This window comes from Telopea speciosissima, chromosome 5, assembly GCF_018873765.1.
Source record: "Telopea speciosissima isolate NSW1024214 ecotype Mountain lineage chromosome 5, Tspe_v1, whole genome shotgun sequence".
Taxonomy (NCBI): domain Eukaryota; kingdom Viridiplantae; phylum Streptophyta; class Magnoliopsida; order Proteales; family Proteaceae; genus Telopea; species Telopea speciosissima.
In genome coordinates this window covers 55,767,860-55,785,107 of record NC_057920.1, presented here as the reverse complement: position 1 = coordinate 55,785,107, position 17,248 = coordinate 55,767,860, and the positions used below count along the sequence as shown (strand labels likewise).

Sequence of the window (17,248 nt, the reverse complement as noted above, 5' to 3'; positions counted from 1 at the left end):
TAAGCTCCTATTGAAATTTCAGTTTTATGTTCAAGTAGTCTCCCATTCTTTTTTACTTCCGAAGAGACTTTGGAGATGTTTCGATTGCTTCCAAGCTTAGGTTGCGATTTGGATCTTATCTTCGTAGTGCTCCTGCTGTTCTGCCTTCCGTGGCTCCCTTTCGTTACTGTCTTCAAATCCCCATTGTTAATTTGCCTCTCCTCTACTTAACACTTGTTATTCCCTTCTAATTTCCCTTCTTAGAGTGCTGGATTTGGTATGTATTGACCATCACCGCTGTTAGCTCCAAAACTGTTGGCTCTGGACTTATACTGCACTTTTGAATGATTAGCCTGTCTTAAAACAATTTCTTGGACTAATTGGTTTTCTACGACACTGTTGCTGATGCCATTCAAGGTGGACATAGGTGAACAGAGGGCCAATGGATGGCTGCAACTGTTACTCTGGAAAAAGGAAGAGAAGTTAAAGGGGAAGGGGTAGACTGGCTAGTGGAATATGATGGGGTTAGTGGACAAGTTTTAAAGTATTGGTATTGGGTATCTTAACAAAAAACTGATTTTAATAGATGTATCATATTGTATCAGAGAGGCGCAAGATATGTAAAAGATAGAATGACATATGGAAATGCTAAGAATATATGCAAGATACAATTTTGAAGCATAAACACGTATAAAAAGGATAACAATGTACAATGAGACATTCCATCTAGTATATGAAAAGGATGAGGTTTTTTACATGTATTAATGCTACAATTTTTTTAGATATCGTATCGGCATGTTGATATTTAAAGATAGAGAAAATTAATTGGACACCCCCTGTACTGTGGCCTAATCACTTAGTCTCCCCAACGTTTGAATCAATTACTTGAACACCTCCTACAGTTTACCATTTCTTTCAAGTAAGTCCTGTCTGTTAGTTGAGTGATGATGTCATTGGTTAAATTTTTTGTGCCTAAACTACCTTTAAAGGGTAGTGAAGTGACCCTTTTACCCTCTTCCTCTTTCTTACAACCCAATTTCAGATTCAAATCCTATTCGATATCAGAAAACAATCTCTTTTCTTAAACAAATTTCAAATCAAAATAACCCAAAACCCTTAATCGATTTCAGATTTAAACCCTAATAAATCTCTTTCATGGCCGATTATAGTACCAAAAAAAAAATTTAGTTTGAGATCTCGCAACCTGTTCCTCTGTTCAGAGATAAAAACTTGATTTTCGATTAAGTATTTTCGCTGCCCTCATGGTTCTGATTTTGAAGAATATTATTTCATTATCATTCAAGTGGGATGCTTCTAGATTAGTTCCCCATTACCAACAACATAAGTGGATTATTTGAACTTGAAGTATTTGGTATCACAGGCTGAAGATAGTATGGTAGTTTGATTTTGTCCATTCTGAGATTATTGCTGCTGATAGGTCATAATTTACCAGAACCAATCCCCACGTGACACATGGACAAGCAGGTCAGCTTCGGCTCGGCTCATAAAAGCTTGGGTCGGGATATTGACCTCGGGAAAACCCCAACTAACCAAGGTTGGTGGTTAACTCAACCCTCCGGCCAGGTTGAAGACATGCATTCCCGCATGACCCTAATCACGCTTCTTACATGACTCTAGGTCACACACGTGTTGGCCAGGGAACATGCCACCAAGGACGACCTGGACCCGAGATTATCATCCATAAATAGGTAAAGTTTGGGTACAACATAGTGACTCGAAGCTATAAATAGCCGTGCCCACCCAAGGTATGGGCACTTCACTTCTTCTAGCTTAAGCTCTTTAGCTTGAGATTTTTATCTGTTGCAAGTTCTGACTTAGGCATTGAAGTGCACTAACCAGCTCAGGCCAACACTTCTTTGTCTTTCTTGTGGTTTGCCTGTGCAGGACGACCCAGTACGACCCGACCAGGCGGACCAGGTCTCGAGTCAGAATTTGTCACAATAGTTGCAAATGGTGTACATCGATTGACCTTTACAAATGGATTGTTGGTTTCCACCGATTGAAAATTTTGACCTCTACAAATGGACTAAGATTATTGATGCATACGTGGTTGTGAGATGAACTGAGATTATTACTCCACCCCTACTCCGTCTAGGTTTCCACCTAAGGGTTTCAAAACCTAGCCCGAACCGTTAAGACCGACCGACAAAACCCAAGATCAAACCGAACCGATCCTTATTGGATTGGTTTTGGATTGGGGTATGACAGGACCGGTTGAAAACCGGACCGACCGATAACAAACCAAAAACCGAACCGAATGAAACCGATAAGAAAATAATGAGTATAAGGTTATGAATCATTGAATTGATTTCAATATTAGTGAGCAAATTTATGGTTGTAAGATAAATTGTTACAAATCAATGAGTATGAGGTTATGAAAATAGGAAAATTGATTTGTAACAATGCTTGTTCCATTGATCTCCTTTTTAAGTATGAGGCTAATGAAATATTTTATGTAGTTGAAAAGAGAAAGAGAAGAAAATAGGCACAAAACAAACCCAACTTGTTAAAAAAAAACTCGGTACCGAACCGAATCCGAACCTATATCAACCCGTTATCATAAACCGAAACGATCCAAAACCAAACCACACCGAAACCGAAACCTAAAAGTTCTTATTGGATTGGTCTCGGTTTCTCTAAAAGCCACACCGAAATCGAAAAATCCGAACTGAAACCGGACCGAACCGACCCATTGATTCCACTGATTGAAAAAAAAAAACAAAAGAGAAGAAGAAGAAGAAGAACGGAGAGGGCGAGAAACCAAGAATCCCTCCCGATGTACCCATCATGCGTTGATGGTGACGGTGGTGAGGTTTGGTCCTCCCTTCGCAGCTGAATTGCAATTGTAGGAAGAAGAAGAAGAAAAAGTTAAAGAAGAAAGAAGGAGAAGAAAGAGAAGAAGAAAGAGGGTAAGTTGGTCATTTAATTTCATAAGTTTAAGTTAAATAACTCATAAGGGTAAAATGGACATTTCTATTTAAACACTAACAACAAACTAACATCGTCAGGTTTCAGAGGGTGTCAAGTAATTGTTTCAAACGTTGATAATCATAAGCAAAATGGCCATAGTATAAGGGGTGTCGAAGTAATTTTCTCTTAAAGATACGATATTTATTGATTAACATCGACGAATACGATAGGATACTGTTTGCACCCTATTTTTACTAAATAATCGGTCAAAATAACCGATGTATGTTTGACCAGGCTTTATGTTAAATAGTGGTTTAGACCAATTCAAATTCTACAAGGAAGAATATTTGGTAGGTCAAGAACGGTTATAACTATAAAGAAGTGGGGTTTGAACAACTGACGCCATTATTGAAGGCATGGAAAGATAGGCCACTAAACGGCAAGTGGGTCAACGCAATTTCCATAACTTTCTAGACTAAATGGTCCCAAGAAAATGCACAATTCTAGCAAATATTAAAAAAAAAAAAAAAAAAAAAAAAAAAAAAAAAAAAAAAAAAAACCTCAGAGAGGAGAGAAGGGGATTGACACATGACAACATTGATTTTCAATTTATCTGTACAATTTTTCTAGTTTAGTTTATTTTTGTCTTTTCTTCATAGTGTAGCAGTAACTTTCTAAGCCAACTCTTATTTTGTCTTCAATCAATGGTATGTTCTTCAATGTACTAGCATTGAATTCTAGGGAATACTTATCTTTTCTTCAAATTTGTAACAAAGATTTTTCAATTGAATTTCTTTATTCAAATCTCACTTTGTCTTCAATCAATAATGATACGTTATTTAATGTACTAGTATTGCGTTTTATTGAATTTTTGTCTTTTGAAGTTCTTTATTTGATTTCCATCATCCATTCTTCAAGCATTACGGTTTAGCTTTGTATTTCAAAAGTCCTTGGAGCAACCAAAGCAGGAATCCGTGCAACCCATCATTGCCTGAGACGAAGTTGAAGCAGAACCTTTGCTTCACTCAAGCATCAACAACGGTCTTGAGATCGAAAAAAGTGGGAAACAAATACTTAAAACATTGTTTGGTAGCATTGGTGATAAGAGTACCCATCGTTTAAGTAAACAAACTCAATTGTTGTGTAGGCAAAAGCAAGCCTCCATAATCAACAAATTTGTTGTCATAGATGTCACGATTCTTAGCTTTCCCCAGATCCCCCCTTTTTATTTTTTCGGCTATGTTTCTACTTATCGGTTGGCAGAGTTGTAGCAACAGCTTAGAAAAGTTTCCTGTGCACTATTTCAGCCAACATCAATGGGTAATCGATAAAAAACCTTCCTAACAAGTTGTAGTAACAAACTAGATGATTTCCATTTTCCCTGACTGTCTCGACCATGTTGCCAGTGGAGAGCCACAAAATCATTCCATAAGATCGCAACACAATACTCAATCTTGATGGCACTTGTTCGGTGTAAGTAGAGTTGCAACAGGGTCGGATTGGATCAGACTCTTTAAAATCCCAGCCCAACCTTGAGTCCCCTTAGTTGGGCCTAAACCTAGCTCAACCTTTACTCAAGGCCTGAAAAATCCAACCCTGACTCGCCCTCAAGGCCGGGTCTGACTAACCCTGATTGGCCCTGATCAAGGGGAAGGGAGATGTAGGGGTCAAGCCAACTCGGGGAGAAGAAGAAGAAGTAGAAGAAGAAAGATCAAGAGGAAGAGGAGGAAGAAAAAGAAGTAAAAGACAGGGTCGGGCTGGGTAGGACCAGGCTCAACCCAAGGCCTCACCCTAGCTTGGTCCGACCTTGACTCAGGGCTAGAAATTCCAGCCCTGACTCGTCCTCAAGACCAAGGTATCTCAGCCCAGACCTTGTTCAGGTTCAAGGTGGGTTGAGGCGGGCTTGGGCCGATAGGACCAAACTTGCACCCCTAGGCATAAGGGTGTCAATAAACTGAAATGGAAATCTAACATCTAGAATCAAATCAAATCGAAAAAATTTGGTTCGTTTTGATTTTGAAGAATGAAAGTTCATTTCCTTCCGTTCGATTTTAGACTAAAAGCCATAAATTGTTGGTTTAAGTCAAATCATATAATCCACATCAAACCTAGACCATATTAAACCCTACAAATCTATAATTATGTCTTTCTTGGGCTGTGTGATATTATCTAATAAGAATTTCTTTGTTAAGTTGTGCAAAAAAAGTTGAAAGGTATCAGATTTGATATCATGGGACTCTATTTTCACAAGGTTATAATTTCCTTTCCAAAACTTTATTTGTTTCGGTAGGTTATTTCCATTTGAACCGAATTAACTAGACTGTGTACGAACTATATGAAATTGAATACATAAACTGAATAAAATCGAAACGATTTGGTTCAATTTCAATTTTGAGGTTATGAAATATTTTGTTTTTTATGAAAGAAAACAATTCTATTAATTAAAGAGAAGAAGTATGTATATCAGAGGAGAAGGTCCTCAAAAGTTTTAAGGGCAAGATGTCCTAACAGTTGAACTATTTAATCATCCTGACATAACTTAAAATAGGTTAAAGAGAAATTAGAAGTTGAGTCCACTAATTCAAGGTAGATAGGTAGAAGATTCCAAGGAATATTGACATTATGAGAGGAGTTGAAGTAGGTATGCAAGTCTTTGCTGGTGCACTTCGGTTGGTAGAACTCCTTTGTTCTTGGCTGCTTTCAAAAGCTCAGCTTCCATCTGATCAGTGTGAGAATGTGAACCTGCAGATGTTAGAACATGCTGGCCATCTATCAAAAGGCAAAAAGCCCAACCCATTAGGCTTAGTTGTGGGTTAGAAATGTCTGCGCAAATTAAAATAGGGCAGTGAATATTAATGTTAGAAGCATACTGGGAAATATTACATTCAATAGCAAAAGTTGAGTTATCAAGGGGGGAATTAGGTAGTAGGGAAGGGGATGAATGTTAGTCACCAAGCCATTTAATTACAGTCCGTAAAATAAAATGTGGACAAGTTCTAGCCGATCCATGCACCACCACATTGTTCCAAACAACCCAAATATATTAACAAGTAACAATAAAGATTGAAAAAGCCATTGAGAAGATTGTTTATCCAACGCTCTAGAAAGGAAAAGAGAGACACACAGTTGTGCTAGAGAAGGGTAGGAGAGAAACTCTGTTCTCAATCCAAGAGGGCCAGATTCCCAAACACGCTTAGTCCAGTCACATGATAGGAAAATGTGCCACATGGACTCATCACAAGAACCACATAAAACACATGTTGAATCAATTGTCATCCATTTCGAGATCTCTGCTTTGACAAGCAGTCCTGCATCAAAGACACACCAAAAGAACATTTTAAATTTCGGATGTAATTTAAGTTTCTAGAAAAAAAGGCCACCATTTAGCTAGGATGAGGCTGTAATGCTTATTCGAAAGGAACTTTGCAGCCTGTTGTGTTGAAAATCTTCCAATACTAGAAAGTGAACATCTCCATTGATCATCACAATCAAAAATTGGAATCTTTAAAATTTCATTAATAAACACTGTTGGAAAAGAAAGTGAGAGTAAATCTAAGTTCCAGTAATTGGATTAAATAAACTGTCCAATAGAAGGACTGGAGGAAACAATATGCAAATTAGATGGTAAAGATTTTCTAGGTATACATGGTATCCAAGGATCAAACCAGCAATTAGTATTGAGACCATTCCCAATTCTCCTCCGGATAATAGATTTTTGGGTGCAAATCATGGAGCATAAACTATTCCAAGTCCAAGAGCCCTTTTTCTTGAGAGTCTTAGGATCAAATATAGATGTCCTGGGAAAATATATGGCTTTAAGGATTATTGCACATGTAGAGCAATTATCATTAAGTAACCTCCAACCTAATTTCAAAATAAAGCCTGATTATGAATTAATGATTTTCTCAGGCCTAATCCTCCAAAAGGAGTTGAGGAACAGATTTTATGCCATCCTATTAGATGTAGCTTCTTTTTTTCTTTTTGATAGATAAGGGGGAGGGAAGATGTGAACCAGGAGGCTTGAACCCAAGACCTCCTGGTAGAAATGGGCTTTAATGCACCACAAGTTACCAAGTGCGTTAGGCACTTCCCCTACCAGGACGCTTGAACCCAAGACCTCTTGGTAGCAATGAGTTTTAACGCACCACAAGCTACCAAGTGCGTTAGACTTCCTAGTAGCAATGGGCTTTAATTGAATGCAACTTCATATTATTGTTAGATGTACCATTCCAAAATTGAAGACAAATTGAATCAAGAGACTTGCATATCTTCTTTGGAAATAAAAATCAAGACATTAGATATGAAGGTATTGAAGCAAGCACATATTGTATCATAACCTTCCTACCAGCATAAGAAAGAAACCAGATTTTCAAGTGGTGAGTTTAGACTGTACCTTCTTAGTGATGAACTCCAAGTCCTTGATTTTAAAACAAAAAGGACACAGTCTTGTTCCAAGATAAATTGAATCCAAAGACATTTCTAAGAAGTTTAAAAATGAACAACATTTCTTTTTTGGGGGGGATGGGGACATTTTTACTGAAATAAATTTCACTTCTGGAGAAATTGATTTCTTGACCGATTATGTCAGAAAACAGATTTAAAATAGACTTGATAGAAGAACATCTTCATCAGTGGCCCTACATAAGACAAAGGTATCGTCTGCAAAAAGAAAATGTGTTATCTCTAGTGCCTCCTTAGCAACCTTAATCCCTTTAAAAGAACCTAATTCTCAATAGGTTTTTGTAAGGCTAGATAAGACTTCCATCGCAAGGAGAAATAGGTAAGGACTTAAAGGGCGTCCTTGGTAGAGACATCTTTCTGGGATCATGTATCTAAAGGGGCTACCGTCAATTTTGAAAGAGAAAGAGGAAGTGGTAACAAGGATTTGGATCATGGAGATCTAGTTGATTGAGAATCCCAAGTATTTAAACAAATTACAGATCAAGGACCATTCCACTCTGTCATATGCCTTGGCCATGTCAATCTTAATAGCCACATACCTAGTTATGTGGTTTTGCCTTTCTTCATATTAAGGTAGTGGAATATCTCTTGGGCACTGATGATGTTGTTAGAAATTTGGTGACCTGTTAAAAAGGCAGCTTGGCATGGAGAAATGATAGAGGGTAAGATACTCTTAAGTCTGTTTTGCCAAGAGTTTAGCAATGATTTTGTAGGATACATTGCATAAGCTTATTAGCCTAAAATCAGAAGTCGATGTGGCATTCAAGTTTTTGAGAATCATGCAAAGTAAAGTATCATTACAGCCACTAGGCAGCTCAGAGGAATTAAAAAATTGTGTAACCATTTTCACAATATCAACAGAAAGCACATCCCAATATTTGTGGTAAAAACAGGCTTGGAATCCATCAAATCCTAGAGCTTTGAATGCTCCAATAGAGAAGGTTGCACATTTAATATCCTCCTCAGATACTAAGGAAGACAGGAAAGAAGCCGTGTGAGTATCCAAACATTTATTAAAAATACATTCAATCAAACTTGAATCCAAAGGGTGGGAAGTTTTGAACATTTGGGCCATATGATCTGAGAATAAATTGGCCATTCTGGGAGGGTCAGAGATTTTATTCCCCAAATGATCAACCAAGAAAATAATAGATCTTTTCTTTAGGTTAGTCTCTGCCACAGAGTGATAGTATTTTGTATTCCTATCAACATCCCTGATATATGTCTGTCTTGATATTTGAAGCCTGAAGGCTTCCTCAGCCTTGAAGATCCATTTTCGCTTGAAAGCAGTATGAGAGAATTCTACAGATTTTTTTTTGATGAATGAGAGTTCTACAGATTTATGAGAGGGGTCGGGGGAATCTTCCAGGGTGCCAAAGAGACAAAAATAATTTTCTCTAAGTTTCTCCACCTTCCCAAAAACTGATATTTCCATTGGGCAAGAATTCTACTAAAAGAAAGTAATTTGTTGTGAAAATTCTCAGACTCAAGACTGGACCATTTGGAATAACAAAAAGAGTTAAAATTAGGGTGATGAGTCCATGCAAATTGGAAATGGATCATTTTTTTAAAGGTTCGCCTACATGGGTCAATTATAAGGTAGATATAGGATTGTGGTCTGATCCCAGAGAGAGTAGTTTAGAGAAGGTGGCCTTGGGTAAAGTGATATGCCATGGTTGTAAGGTTATGGCTCGATCAAGACTTTCTTTGATCAATTTTGATGGTTTTTATTTGTTGGACCAGGTAAAGGGGGAGCCATGAAGGGAAATTGCTTCTAGGGAGAAAGATGATAAAAGAGATGATAAGGTTTGGTAGGAGGTGGCGTTAAGGAATGGATTCCCTCCTAATTTATCAGTCTGAACCCTGGTGGGTTTGATGCTCTGCAATTGCAAAGGTTGGGATTGCAACATCGCCCTACCACCTGACAGACCTGGCTGGCTGTCAAGAAAGAAAACCTGTCCTCTAACTAGAAATTCCCATCCAGTGATGAGAATTGCTGGACCTGTATAGAAAATTTAGAACGAAAAAAAATAGAGAGAAAAATGGTCAAGACGGGTAGCAGGAATTGCCAAGTAATCATTCCAGGTGGCAAAAACTAGGTGGGAACTAAACAGAAGGCTTCTTTAGCAGGCGGCCAAACAATATTTTGCATACTCATCATGATTGTATTGCGTTTGTGTAGTTAGAATTTGAAAGTAGATGTTATCTAATTAAATCCAACTTTGTGGGGCTTTGAAACGCCAGGGTTGAAAGAGGCCCTGCCACCCTACTTTTAAACTCTTAACTTTCAAATGAGTTTTCTGAGAATATGAATCGCATCCATGAGTAAAACAAGAATACAAGGGTTTCATTTTTCTTTAAGGTACATCATAATAAGAATTGAGTTGCAATGACCTGAACCAACAATCTAGACTAATTATATTCCCATCCCCAGGTAATAAATTTTTATAAGCCACAGTGGGGGGAGAAATGCATTGTCCACAAGGTTAGCTTATCCACATGTTCAGCATGCCATTTAGGACTTCGAATTCATCCTCGAACTCCAAAAAACCATGTCCATCTTGTTGCTGCTGCTGCGGAGAGTACATTTAACATTTCTTTCGATGTGTTTATAGGTTTTCTTGAAGAATCAACTTGATCAAGCTCTTTCCTTGACACACACTGGCACACTGCTAGATCACATAGGGCAAAGCACTGATCAGTTGCTTATAGGATTTAAACATAACAGGTTATGTGCAGAGAAATGGGACACATCCATTGGAAAGTCTAGACAGGATCCCCTAGCCAAGGTTTCAAGTATCGAAACGTCCTATCCATTGGATGGTCTAGACAGGATTCCCTAGCCAAGGTTTCAAGTATCAAAACAACCTGTGTGACACATCCATTGGATGCTCTAGACAGGCACCTAGCCAAGGTTTCAAGTATCGATATGTATCAATAGCATCAGTCCAATGCACATCTGTTTTGGCCCTCACCGATACGATACAGAATGGATGCATAAAAAATATTTATTTAGGTATTATTGACCATATTGAACCAATAAAGATTGGCATGGTATCAATAAACTGATACAGTCGATACATGCTGCCAAACCCATAAATTTCAGTTTCTTAAAGAGAACTTGATGCAGTTATGTGTAGGAGTTAGGACTTAAACCTTTTTTGTAATTTTTTTTATTTTTTATTATTCATGTTATTAGAATCTTCCAAGGTTAAGAGTCTAAGTTTATTTGAGAATGTTTTCTGTTTAGATTAGATAAAGGGTCAAGTTATGATTTCAGTTTCAAGATAGGATTAGGACTTTAGAGTTTAGTCATGTGGGCCAAACAGAAGAATCAAATTCTCTATAAAAGGGCATGTAACCCATGATGGAGAAGAGAGTTTTTTGGAATACAATTATATTGAGTTACTTGCCGTAGAGTGAGGTTCCTCTCTTCTACGATTCTGAACTTCATCTTTCTGTAACTCTTCTTTTAATCGTCTAATCTTTTCTCTTTTATTTCACCTTCTTCGATTTCTTCTTCCTTCTCCCACAGTCTGCCATAACCAATGAGTTCCTAAAGTTTTTCCCAGCCATACCCTGTTTTCCAGTGCTACCTAAAACTAATCAAATCCGAATTGATTCCAACCAACCTTTAACTCTTCAATCTGAAATTAGGAGCGAAGGTTCTACACTCTAAGGCGACTTACCCACCTTCATTTTTGACTGATATACAAAAGGATCTAGGAGACTGAAATCAGAATCTGCTGTTGGTTTCACTAGTATGCCAAAATCAGTTGCATAGCAAGACAGACTGCTATTTGGTTTTTGTTTCTTGGGCTGTGTTGTTTGCAGTCAAGAAGGATATGGGTTGATCTTTCATCCAAAATTTCAAGTTGATCGAACTCCATATGAGAGAGTTCTTGCATTCGCAATTGAGCCTGGTTGTCGTGAGTACAGTCTGATTAATCGAATGAAAAAGAAGATGCAATTTTTCTTATTTGCAAGTAAGGACATAGTTCTCTATTTACTTTCCAGCCCTTGTTTCTGAGTTTTGTTCTGTCCCTAATCTTCTGAAACTCCAACTTTGCCCCTTTTTAAAAAAAGTAAATACTCTTCCATCCCCCAAAATTCTGTTCATCTCTTAAAAGGGTTCCTAAATTGTTCGCAATATTTACAAAATTACCATTATTCCTTTACAATTGAGTTATTTGTATTTGTGGGCCCACAAGCGATCCAATAAGGGTTTAGAACCCTGGAGATCCCATCTACACTAAAAAACAACCTAGGCCAGGTGATCAAACAAGCAAAAGATTTGTATCAAAAGTGATCAAAGTAGAGAATCAACATCTAGGCCATGAGTTGTAGTATATTTTAAAAAAAAATTGATCTTCTTTTCCTTGAATCTTTGTTTTTCTTGCTTGTTTTTGCCAAGTATCACATCTAAGCTGAAAACCAACTTAATTCTATGCATTCATTATTGAAAAAACCATAGATTTGTCCATCTATTTTCATTTTTTTTTTCTAAAAATCGAAAAAGTGAACATTTGAAATATTTTAATTTCCCTGCATTAAATGCAATATCCTTTTATATATATATATATATATATGTTTTGTCTTGTTTGGATCTACGACACCCATGATTTCAAGAATTTTTTGAATTTTTTTTCACTAATTTTAAGAAACTTTAAAAATACTATAAAGCAGTTCCTGGGTTTTGTTGCTAATAGCATGTTTAGCCAGGTTATGAGCTGGCTGAATGATAATTCTGGGTTGTTTAGTTAAATTTACAGACCTGTAACATCTGAATGTCAAAAGGCAAATGGTAGAACACTTCAGGTCTCATCAAACTGTATGACGAATAATTTTAATTTTATATTTTAATCGAAGTTTTTTTTTCATAAAAAAAAGATAGTTTTTGATCTTATTGAATGTTTTGTGAAATGTTCAATTGTCCCCAATCCTTCGAATTTGTACAAATTATTGGGAAATTAATAATATTGAATCGAAAGCATTACATAAGTAGGTAGATTTGGATCATCTTAAGTGAGATTTGATCTACAAGATATAATTACAATTGTTACTAAGTACTTATTATTAATAATTATATATTACTTAAGGTTTGTTTAATATTGTTTAATATATGCTAGTTAGTAATATGTTTAATTTTCTTACGCTTACATATTGTTTGCTTGGTTTGGAGCATTAAGGTTTACTTTTGGCTGATATCCTAATATCAAAATATATTTTCTTTCAAATCCTTTTGCTATATACTTCTTATTACCTATTAATAAGTTTGACATTGCACTTGCAATTGAAGATTTGAATATAGACAATGCCACCAAGACAGAAAACCTAAAATTGGTTGGATACTAATATTTATTGATTATTTATGGCATATAATATTTAAAAACACTAGTTTTTCATGTATCCTAAGCACATTGCTGTGTATCCAAGTGCATCCAGCATCTCTCTAATACGTCTCTAAGATGTCACTTAAATCAGCTTTCCAATACACGTTTCGTTACCAATACTTTAAACCTTGCCCCTACCATTAAAGTTCCATATCATAGGGTACCAGTCATTATGTGCATTTTTTTTTAGGGGGTCGGGGTGGGGGTGGGTTTGGGGGAGTGGCATAGGGGTTCTATGATGGTAAATATCACAACCTGGATAATGCTAACCACAAGAACACAAACAAATTGCTTGCTTTTAATTCTCCAGGAAATATAATAAAGAATACAATTAAAGAGGTCAAACATGGTCAAACAAGAAGCTGTGCTGCTAATCTAACTTTATCTTGATTTTATTCACACCAGTTCAAAAGACGCAGATAGGATTCTTGAGGTACAATTTGATTTGGAATGCAGAAGGTTATAAGGAAATTTGACCTGATCACTCTTCATGGATTGGCCGACGCAAACCAGAAAAGACAGCTTTGCGGAAAAGTGGATGGGCATTCTCTGTAAATACCTCAGAATCCAGCTTCTCAACATGAGGCCAAATCTGCCAAGCAGAAAACATAAACCAATAAATAATGCCCGAGGCCAAAATAACAGTTACCTGATTCAAGCCTATATTTGCCCAGTATATGATTTAAATACAGAAATAACTCACCAGAGGTCATGTTAACAACCATCTTAGCTGATAGTGAATGGATGCAACTTTGGTTTTTCCCCCTAAATTAAGAATCTCATAACATCCTCCCACTTTACAGAAGCAGGTTAGGATGGTGAAGCTCCATCATCCCTATTGAACCCATACCAATGTTAATTGTAAACTATTTCTGTTGGGATTCTAAAAAAATCCAAAGGATTGGGGTTAGGAATCCCCAAGTTTTCCAGAACCACAGGATTAGGAATTGACCAAGTTTCCAAGAGAAATCCAATAGCAGACCTAGGATAAGTCTGATCTATATCAAAGTCTTGTCAAGTGGTTTAAACAGCCAGTAGAAGATACTAGTAAAATATGGAAGCAATCCAACGGCTGGATTCAGAATAAAGGTTTCCTGCTGTATTTAGGAAACTGAAAACTCAGTCAGCAGCAGAATTCGATGGTAGGTTCTTTGGGGGTTCAAAACAGTATCAAAGGCAATCTGATTTAATGTTTAATCAGCATGATGGAGCCTCAATAGTAAAAGAAAACCAGAACCAGAAAGGTAAGAATTCGAGGAATCAGACTTTCAATAGTAAACTACAAATCGATATGCAGAAAAGTCCGAGATTCATAATTGCATAAATCATAGTTGTCAAGGCGTTGCCCAGGCGCCACTTAAGTGTCCAGGCTCTTTCTTGGGTCCGAGTCGACAACTTGCCTTGTTGACAGTTTTACATTGTGTTATGTTCACTACTTTGTTTTTTTTATGAAGATATTTATATTATATCCTATGCTTTTGTTTATTATATGTGGGTTTTCTCAATATTAGGTCATTACTATCATAATTATACCATATTGCATTGATATGACTTCTATGTTGCATATAAGCATAATTATATAAAATTATCATTGCTATATTACATATGGACATATACTGCATGCCTAGAGTGCTTAAGTGACGCCTAGGCGTCCCTCCAAAGCCTTGCGTTGCCTAGGTGCCTTGACAACTATGGCACAAATGATGAACTGAATTGATTGGTACCAAACTGAAGCTATAACAGTAAACAGAAACTCATATTTAAAGCTTAAACCAGAAACTGACATTTGTAGAAAGTAAACTAAAAGAAAGACTAAGAAATCAATGGCAAGATGGGATTTTGAAACCAGAATCAGAAACATTGCTAGAAAAAGAACTCAGAAGATGAACTAACCGAATATCAATAAGAAAGCAAAACAGAACTAAACAAGTATAGAATAAAGTATGTGCAGGATAGAAAGTGAAGGAACAATCAGAAATCCACCCAATCATAGTTATCAAGGCATCGCCAAGGCGGTTTTTCAAGTCCAAGGCGATAGGACGCCTTATCATATGTCGCAAAATCGAGCGCCATGGTCTCCAAGGCGTCGCCTTGGTTGCTTTAGGACGCCCATGCTTCTGGGCGGTCGCCTTATGAATTTTTTTTAAAAAAGATTTTTGTTTTTTAATTTTTTAATGTAATTTAAGATATTCTAATTGATATAATCTGATTGGTGTGATGCTTTTGGTTCCATGCTCTGAGAAGCATGGAATCAAATGTTACAAAAAGAATAAAAAAAAACAAAAACACCTAAATCGATTCAACTAATCAACTTAACCCTCTCACGAGTCTAACCCCAAACCCATTTGACCCCAAAATTTGAAAAAGACGAAAAAGAAGAAGAGTCGAGGACTGCGAAAGAAAAATAGAGAAGCAGCAGCGACTTCGAGTCTTCGACTTCGACTCCGTCAAACACTCAAACCTCACTCCTCACTTCCTCAATGCCCATCCTCCACGGGCGTCCGGCGAGGCTGCGACATCTCCAGCGGCAGCCTTGTAAGTATTGTTCTTTTTTTTTTTTCTTTCTTTTTTCCTTCTAAAATCTAAACCCTTTCTAAGTTCTAACCCCTGCGGCCCTACTGTTCTTCTTCTTCTCTTCTCCAGCCTCAACCTCCACCGGTGACATCTCCAACTTCCACCGGCGTCTGGCAACAACTCCATTAAAGGTAAGTCCGTGAGTCATCTTCAGCTTTTCTTCTTCTTCCCTTCTATTTTTCGTTTTTTTTTTCTTATGCTGCATTGCTGCTGCTGTTCCATCACTTCCATGTCCCTCTTCTCCAGCTTCCACCCCCAGTCCGGCAGTCCCCACCGGCGACATCTTCAATCTCCACCCCCACCGGCGAGTCGGCGACATCTCCAACTTCCACGGTAAGAGGTGCCATTTTTTTTTTCTTTTCTTCTTCTAAAATCTAAAGTCTAAACCCTGTTCTTCTAAGTTCTAACCTTCTCTGTGACTGTGTTTCTTCCTTTTGGCAGCAGCAGCCTCGTACATCGTCTGGCGCTATTGTCTGCCATTCCAGCAGCATTTTCCAGCCAGTAAATGTCTTTTTTTTTTTTTTTTTCTAGTCTCAGTGCTTCACTTATTCTCTTCCTCATTAGTCTAATTCTAAATCTGAGTATTTTCTTTCCAAGTTCCAAATTCATTTTTTCCTGATTTTCTTTTCATTTTTTAAGCTTCACTGCTTAGAGTTTCAAATTTCAGCAATGTATTACTGTGTTACTAATTTCCTGCTTCTTATATGCCTTCGGTTGGACTAGCAAACACTTCAATAGTTCAATTAATCAATTCTCTATTTTTATTAATTTATTTTCTCTTCTTCAGTTCTTCTCCTCTTCCTCTTTGGTTCTTTTTTCCATTTTTTTTAAAGCTTCCATGATTGATTGATTCTATCATTGCTGAATGTTAATTTACTGATTTTAGTATTTTATTCTATTGTGAATCTGTGATAGTTTGATTACACTTTCTATAACATAGTTGTTTTTTTCTTTACTTTTTAAGTTTTTGTACACTTCAATTCTCTTTATTTTTTAATTTTTTTCTATTTTTTGTCATTGTAGACAACTAGACATCAGACAAAGGGAGTACAATGGCCAATGTCGATGGTAGTAGTGGGGCTGAAAATATAAGTACAGCGGGGTCAGGGATTGATCCAAGCAAGGATCCGAAAAGAAAGGCTAAGTCTAATGATCTGGGGTGGAAGTATGGATACTAGCCTAATTTAGAAGACAAAAATTGTGTCAAGTGTATCCTTTGTGGGGTGGATACCAAGGGAGGAATAAAAAGATTGAAGCAACACTTGATTGGTGGCTATGGAGATGTAGCCAAGTGCTCAAAGACAACTGCAGAAGTTGCTAAAGAGATGAGAGAAGCGATCTTGAAAAACAAGAAGAGGAGGATGGAAAATTTGGACGATTTGGATGTTGGCGGTGGAGATATTCCTGTTGAAGGATCCGAAGAAAGGCATATAGAGTCCGATTTGGGGGGTGGGGGCTCAAGCCTTATTCCAAGCTCTGGAACAGCTTCAAAAAAAAAAATAAAGTTGTCATTCCAACAATAGTCAAACAAAAAGTAAGGGGTCCCATGGATGCTCATGTAAAGAGGCGGACTCCTAAAGAGGTTGTTGCAGAGAGCACGGTAAAGGTCCCCAATAGACTACAATGGAGAACCGTATGAGATCAGAGGAGGAAAGAGATAAACTCCGTTCTTACTTTGCAAGGTGGGCTTTTGAAAGTGACGTTCCATTCAATGCATTGAAGCTAAGGAGCTTCGAGGAGTTGGTTGAGGCAATTGGACAATATGAGCCAGGTTTCAAGCCCCCTTCATTTCATGATTATAGGGTTCCTCTATTGAAGTCTGAAAAGGAGAAAGTTGATGAAATAAAAAAGAAACATAAAATCTCTTGGAGGAAAGGGTGTACTCTCATGTCTGATGGGTGGACAGACAG

At 37.3% G+C, this 17,248-nt stretch overlaps 1 protein-coding gene across 1 annotated transcript in view; it reads right to left on the bottom strand.

The window, feature by feature from the left end:
- Window positions 1-9,906: 9,906 nt before the first annotated feature.
- LOC122661624 (nuclear cap-binding protein subunit 1) overlaps window positions 9,907-17,248 on the bottom strand; it is a 113,918-nt gene continuing 106,576 nt past the window's right edge. The window contains exons 20-21 of the mRNA XM_043857083.1: window positions 13,242-13,356; window positions 9,907-10,042 (exon numbers count right to left, since the gene is read on the bottom strand). Coding sequence (XP_043713018.1) covers window positions 13,246-13,356 — 111 coding nt within the window. The 3' untranslated portion in view covers window positions 9,907-10,042; window positions 13,242-13,245. The remainder of the gene's footprint in view (window positions 10,043-13,241; window positions 13,357-17,248) is intronic.